We start from the raw sequence: 8061 nt of genomic DNA on the forward strand, positions 1-8061 counted from the left end.
ATATATTTTAAAAAATCTTAAAGCCAGCCCTTATCATTCATATACTTATCAAGCTTTTTCTTAAACTCGCTTAAATTTACTGCCACAACAACATCTGAAGACAACCCATTCCAAAGGCCAACCACCCTGTTAGAAAAATAAAACTGTCTTAGCTGAAGATGACTCTGCCAAAATTTATATTTGTGTCCCCTAGTTCTACTATTCTCACTGTTAAATATGAAAAAGATGATGCATCAACACTATCAATTCCCTTTACAATTTTAAATATCTCAATCAGATATCCCCTAACTCTTCTTTTTTCAAGAGAAAACAATTTGAGAGATTTCAGCCTCTCCTTGTATGACAACTCTTACATCCCAGCCATCATCCTAGTAACCCTTCTCTGAACCCTTTACAATAATTCAATGTCCTCCCTAAGGTAAGGAGCCCAAGACAGAACACAATATTCCAAATGTAGCCTAGCCAGTGACCAGCGCAATGAAAGTATAACCTCTTTAGACTTGTATTCAATATTTTCTGTAGATAGAACCTAAAATTCTATTTGCCCTACCACTAGTAACAGCACTGTTTGGGTAACTTAAGAGACTGATCAATCATTACATCAAGATCCCTTTCTTTTATGACACTGTTAAGGTTATTCCCATTTACGTTATACGTATAATTCAAATTATTATAACTCGCATGCATTTATTATAATTAAAACCAATTTGCCACATGTCTGCCCAACTCGCTAAATGATCTAAATCCTTTTGTAAATCAGCAGCACCCTCTTCACAGCTAGCAACACCCGAGTCCTTAATATCACCCACAAATTTAAGTAATTTATTGACCATTCCTTCTTCTATGTCATTGATGTAAATTAAAAAGAGCAAAGACCTAATACTGAGCTCTGAGGTACCCCACTTGTGACATTAATCCAGTTTGACTGAACTCCATTTGTAACAACCCTCTGCTTTCTTCCATCCAGCCACTCTTCTATACAATTTGCTAAGTTATCCCCCACACATATAAAGATAATTTTTTTACAAGCCTTTTATGTGGAACCTTGTTAAATGCTTTCTGAAAATCCAGATACACCAAATCTACACTCTTACCCTCATCTATATAAGCAGTAATCTTTTCAAAGAATGTCAAAAGTTTTGTACGGCAAGATTTTCCCTTAGTGATACCATTTTGACTATCTAGTAAAATTCTAAATTTTGTTAAATGACTTTGTAAAACATTTTTTATCTTTTTTTTTAAAAAGGCTAAGATTAAATTAATCTGCTACACTTTATAATCTCTAATATCTTCCAAGAGGTTTTAAGCCATCTCATCAGAACGGGACAAGCAGTTTGTAAATAACAAAACAAGAAAAAACATTATTCTCTTATCAGTGGATATTTTAATAATGGTTTGGATTCTAAAATCAATAAATATTTTAATTGTGGTGTTAGGAATTTGAAAAGCTTGTTTCGGAGTGGGATATGAGAAAAGTCTGAATCCCAAACATTGGTGAAAAAGGAAGTCAACACCTTGTGTATGAATTTAATGTTGGAGATGTTTAATGTTTTGATTGTTTAGTTTTGAAACTTGATTTATTACTAAGATGATTTGGGTAAGCCTTAAGTTATGATATGATAATCATAAGCCAAGATGAACAACAGGATCATCCCTGTTTGAACAGATTTGAATGCGTGTACTGTTGGTTGTGTTTAATGTTGAAGATGTTTACTGTTGGTTGTGTTTAACGTTGAAGACGTTTACTGTTGGTTGTATTTAATGATTAATTATAGAACTTATTTATTATTGTATTAGTTTACTGTGGAATTACTTGTACACGAGGATAATGCAAATCACGTTATTAATTAGCTCAGAGAACGTTTATCATATGTAAAAATTAAGTATATATTCTTTACTTCAGGTCTTGCCGTTAAATGCTACCTGTGCAGCTGGAGTCCTAACGACCAGAACAACCAAACCGATTCCTGTACCGAGGAAAACTTTAATCCTAATGCTGTCTACAGTGTCGAGTGCAGCCATGGTTGTGAGGCTTTTTTTCAGTGGGACTCTAACGGTGAGTTTTAGCATACCGTCGGTTTACGTGCGTTTCACAGTTCAACTTGTTTTTAAAATTTCGTTAATGTAGATGAGAAAGAAGAGATCCTGGTAATTATAATGAATATAAATTTAAAATTGTTTAAATTGGTAATAGTTAATTTATATACAGCATTAGAAATAATGATGGAAACGATGAGAAAAATAGTATAAAAGGGAAATGTCATCCCTTTATCGTGTGAAAATGAAATGCACTAGAGTATAGTCACGTGCTCATATCTTACACTGTAGTTGGTTGTCATCCAACAAATCAGAAAGTGCTACATCAGTATAAAGTATATAAAAGTACAGACAGTAATACTATGCCTAATAGGAGTAGTGTAAATCCAGTCATGGCTCCTAGGGCTGGAATACTTCGTGACAAGCTTGTAGAATTCAGATTTTTGGCTGGTCAAACAAACTCCTTACGCAATATTACAGCAAGTTCGGTAAGACTCTGAAGAGGGTACGTGACACAATTATTGTTAATAATAACAATGGTCAAGGTAGAAAATCTAAACTCTCCAAAAGTGATATGATCTTTAGAAGGTAGATGACTCTCGAGTACAGATCTTTCCAACGACTTTGCTGCAAATATAGATGTAAATGTTACCTCAAGAATAATAAGATACACATCAGCACAAAATGGTCCTAATGGATTTATAGTTGCTCTAAAACAAATGCTGAGAACAGGTAACGAAATCAAAAGATTGAAACTGGCATCGGACCACAAACATTGGAACAGACAAAGCTGGAGACATGTACTCTTCACACATGAACCCAAATTCAAATTGTCCAGAAAATCAACGTAATTTTCTTCAATGGCAGAGAAAAGACAATATCTCAATATACAAGATATATAGTGTGGTATGGGGGTGGTCAATATAACTTTGGGGCAGAATCTTGGCGAATGATGTTGGTGATCTACATAAAATTGATGGCACCTTGACTGCTGAAAGGTACAGCAGTTTCTGATTCAATGTGTCTTTCCCTTAGGGAGAGAGATGCAACTTCCAGCAAAACGATGATCCCAAGCATACAACAAATGTGGAGAAACAATATTTTAATTGCAAAGAGGCTGATGGAACACTCACAACTATGGATTGGCATGCAAAAAGTCCCAATATGAACACTATTGTCACTGTAGGAGCGTACTTTAAAATTGAGAAGGTCAGAAGTCACCGAAACAATGTCTGTATTGTGGGGAGTAATACAGTTCGTTTGAAACAATATTCCGTAATTTTACTTTGACAAGCTGTATGGCAGCATGAAAACAAGGTGTAATGCAAAGTGTGAAACAAACGGCTCACATGATTTTTCTGTACATTGCATTTTAATTTCACGTATCGACCCACTACAATGACGACATACATTTTCTTTCCGTGTCCCGTGAAGCTAGCCTCCCTCGTACCATGTTTTTTCTGTTTCAAAATTGTTTACATAAATCGTTGTTCATTCGTGTCATTTCTCGTTTATAATCCATTGTAGTACCATCATCTCTATGTTCGTGCATAATTTCGTTTAAAAACCACTGGATGTTATAACATCTGTTCATATGTATATACATTGACTTTACATTAGTTGTTTTTAAAATACAGAACTGGTTGATCATCTTCCTTCATCAGCATGTATATTTTTGTTTAACAGCTTTTAAGTATATTATAATTTGGGGCATTGATTATTTTTCCTCCATAAGGCGTGTCTCTTGAAAAAACAATGGTGGTTGAGGCAGTACAGGCTGTTTTCCGTCGCCACCATAAGTCAAAATAAACAACATGATCATCCTATTTCAATAGGAATTAGATCTCGCTGTCAGAGGATCCTTATGCAGGTGATCTGATGAAGACTTCTGCTGATAAGTATCCTAATGAAGTATTCTACTAAAATGATTAGATAAAATCCTTTACCATCTGCCCAAAAATTTGATCAGTTCTTGTTTGAATACAATATTACAAAGACATATTACATTCCACCATAAGAGAGGAAAGTTTGTGTTTTATTTCTGGTACCCCCAGTTACTCAAAAAGAAAGAAAATCGTGTGACAGTGATGTTACCGATTTCAGAACATCATTATCCACAAAAGTCCAGACAAAATTATTTAATATTTCGTTAAAAAACTCTGAATAACGTACATATAATTCCTAGGGGATGGCTAAATACCTGGACTTTTACCCGAAACAAGACTTAATAATAATGACAAGTTCACAGCAACTTTATGAGGAGTAAACCAGTCCAGGCAGAAGGTTTTCAAACAACAAGCTACAGGGCCTCAACGTAAATATCAAGATACATATCAGCAGGCCACACGTCATCAACGTAAAGTAGATAAAAAATATCAGCAGATTACAGGGTTTCAACGTACAGTAGATCAAAAATATCAGCAGATTACAGGGTTTCAACGTAAAGTAGATCAAAAATATCAGCAGATTACAGGGTTTCAACGTAAAGTAGATCTACTGATTCTCATCCGACTACAGGACTTTAACACAAAGCAGTTCTAATACTAAATGATAAAAACCCTATAACCTGAGTGCTTTCGAAAGGTGGACATTTCTTCTTCAGGGGCAAACTGCAGTTCTAATAGTACTCAACGGAATGCAAACCTTTAACGTAAAGCAGGTCTAATCAACAGCTAACTACAGACCTTTGGCGTAAAGCAGATCTAATCAACAGCTAACTATAGACCTTTAGCGTAAAGCAGATTTAATCAACAGCTAACTATAGACCTTTAGCGTAAAGCAGGTCTAATCAACAGCTAACTATAGACTTTTAGCGTAAAGCAGATCTAATCAACAGCGAACTACAAGGCCTCAACGTATAGCAGACCTAATCAACAGCTAACTACAAGGCCTCAACGTATAGCAGACCTAATCAACAGCTAACTACAAGGCCTCAACGTATAGCAGACCTAATCAACAGTTAACTACAAGGCTTTAACATAAAGCAGACCTAATCAACAGCTAACTACAGGCCTCAACGTAACAAAATAGCTACGAAATTATCTATAAGAACGGGTTTGATGTTAGCGTGTTTTTGAGTTGTTATATGTTACTTGAATTTTATATCAATCCAAAGTTTGGCATTTTCATATTCTATTTGCCAAGAATACTCGAATAATATTTCATATTATACCGAAACGCTATAGTGAACAGCTTCAAATTGTTATACGCCAAGAAACACGTTTTCTTTCAACAGACACGCATGAAACGTTTGGGGAGTAAGTTTCGACATAATTTTATTCAAGTAATTTTGATGTCGAGAGAGGTTAGCATATACTTGTACTAACAGTGAACAGTTAGAGAAGAAAACTACTAGTTCCGTTCCTACAACATGTACAGACGATTATAATATCTAGAGACTACGATTATAATATCTACAGATTTAAAGCTCTTAAATACGACAATTGTTTCGCTAATAAGCATTGTTTAAGAATTGTAGTCTCGCTTCTGGGCAAAAGTATTTGATAATAATCGTGATGATTCTAAATAAACATTTTGCATAATAAGAATAGATATGAATCACCTTGAACAAGGCCGGGGTCACGCTTACGCGTTGTATTACGTCATAGTTTTTGAATAGATTACGTCATGTTTGTGCATTAAGTCATGAGGGCGTGAGCGGGTCGAAGCCACCTATCAATTAAAATCGGTGTAATCTCGCCCAGTAGTACTTACTATTCAATCCAATATGCCCACCTGCTGGATGAGCGGAAAGTCTGATGGTTCGTAACGCGAAAAGTCGTGTTTTGATACCAGCTGTGGGCGAAGCACAGATAGCCATTGTGTAGTTTTGTGCTTAACAGCAAACAAATAAAATAATAAATTCAGTGATACGGAATAAAATCGGTAATAATAGTAACTTTCATATGAACGCATATTTACATTGCAACTTAAGTATTTAATAATTATGTCTTTGTATATTTACATTGCAACTTAAGTATTCAATAATTATGTCTTTGTATATTTCAATATCATTTAATGGAATTCAAAAATCGTTAATGTTTCAATAAACGTGGGAACAAAATACACCTTTATCTTCTTTGAAGTTAAATTAAGTTTCTTTTATAAGACATGAGATTGGGTAGTAATACCGTGTTTATTTTCGTGTCGACGAACAAAGAATAAGCACTTTATTGAAAATGTTACATTTGTAATCTGCAGAAACTTCCATATTTCATAGACAATGGTTTTATGAATCTGTCTGCAACTACTTCACATGCCACAAATAATAGTTCTGTGAATCTGCCTGCAACTAACCCAAATGCCATAAACAATAGTTCTGTGAATCTGCCTGCAACTAACCCAAATGCCATAAACAATAGTTCTGTGGATCTGCCTGCAACTTCTTCAAATACCTCAAACAGCAATCATGTTAATCTACCTACAACTGCTTCAAATGTTACACACAGCGGTTCTATGGATCTGCTTGCAACTGTTTATATTATTTTGTTGTTGTTGTTGTTACTACAATTTATTGAATAAGTTTCTGTAACTATTTCATTTTTTCAGGAGTTTTGGAGCATTCAAGACGAAATTGTATGCAAAATGGAGTCGAAGAAAGAAATTCGTGTGTGAACGAAACCAAACCAGCGTGGACCATGTACCGCTGCACTTGCGACACTGATTTTTGCAACACTGCAGCAGCAAGACATCCGTCAACAGTATTTTATGCTTTCGTCATTGTAATCTTTTGGAGAGTTATTACCATTTAATTATTCATCACAGCCAGTCGCTTTGGATATTGGCATGGTCCGAGTAACTACTGCTAACCTATAATTTTCAAACGCTGGCGTTATTGACCAATATGACATCTGGTGTACTGATTCCATCTGTCGTGTAACATGTTTGCTGTCTTTTAGATAACAAGTCATATTTTACATAATATTGAACAAAAGAAAATCTGCCATTTCTAACTTTTCTACTAGTCTCGTTTTTGCGCGATTGAAAGTATTTTATAACAATTAATTAACCATTTAGCACTATTGGACAGATGACGCTAGTGCTGTAAAAGCAATCTATATATTGCCTTACCTAAAGTTGAATTAATAATATTAATATACGTGTCTAAGTATTGACGCTTTTTTGCTTTATATAACGAGCTGTGTGATAAGCCTAATTCAAGTTTTCAACTGTGGCCTTTAAAAAAAAAAATAACACGGTGAAGTACACATATTAAAACGGTTAGAAATTTGGCATTTATATAACCTAAAAATAACGGGCTATTATTTGTTTGACTATTAAAATACATATTTATTAGGTATAATACTATGAAAAATTAGTTCTTTTTTTTGCACTTTCATTCAGGAATTAATGGCTGCTTTCTGGAAACAACTTACAAAAATATTTCGAAGAGCATTAGAGTTTACTCAAATGACAGTCGGTGGTTATTGTTAATAAATATATCTGTGATAATTTCAGACCTTAAAAGAAAACCATATGGTATGAGAAACAAATTACTTTCATTGTGTTTATAGTATATAAGGTGTTATATTTATAAACACACATTAAAATATAATTTGGTCGTCACGTTCACGGTTGCTATTTTAGAAAAACTGGTCTCTAAATAGGTTTGTTTAATAAGTATATTTGCTTGTTTACGTAATTTATTATTATCGTAATTGCCGTGGGGCCTTTTTATTTGTTTATAAATACATTTAATTTTTGTATTTGTTAAATAATTAAATATCCTTGGAATAGTTACGGAACTATATAAAAAATAATAATAACAATTCAAAGCTTTTCATTTCTCATTAATCAAATTTGAATTTTTGAAACCACATGAGGCTGGTGTCTTTGATTCATAGAATCCACTTATCTTGTGCTCTGGTATATATTTGGTATTCTGTCGGGAGTATCAACACAGTCTTCCAGCGTGTGTTGTTCAGTGTTTGAACTGACATTACAGATCCAATACTACCTGTGAAGATGTAGTTATTCTTCATACTATTATTACGTATTTTTGAATATGAAATAAGGAATTAAGAT

At 34.1% G+C, this 8061-nt stretch overlaps 1 protein-coding gene across 1 annotated transcript in view; it reads left to right on the forward strand.

Annotated features, from left to right (window-relative positions):
* Positions 1-7651, forward strand: part of LOC111087302 — a 14346-nt gene extending 6695 nt beyond the window's left edge. Inside the window, exons 2-3 of the mRNA XM_022393506.1 lie at positions 1904-2056; positions 6586-7651. Coding sequence (XP_022249214.1) covers positions 1904-2056; positions 6586-6788 — 356 coding nt within the window. The 3' untranslated portion in view covers positions 6789-7651. The remainder of the gene's footprint in view (positions 1-1903; positions 2057-6585) is intronic.
* Positions 7652-8061: the final 410 nt, after the last annotated feature.

The sequence above is a fragment of the Limulus polyphemus genome, unplaced genomic scaffold (genome assembly GCF_000517525.1).
Source record: "Limulus polyphemus unplaced genomic scaffold, Limulus_polyphemus-2.1.2 Scaffold1990, whole genome shotgun sequence".
Classification (NCBI taxonomy): domain Eukaryota; kingdom Metazoa; phylum Arthropoda; class Merostomata; order Xiphosura; family Limulidae; genus Limulus; species Limulus polyphemus.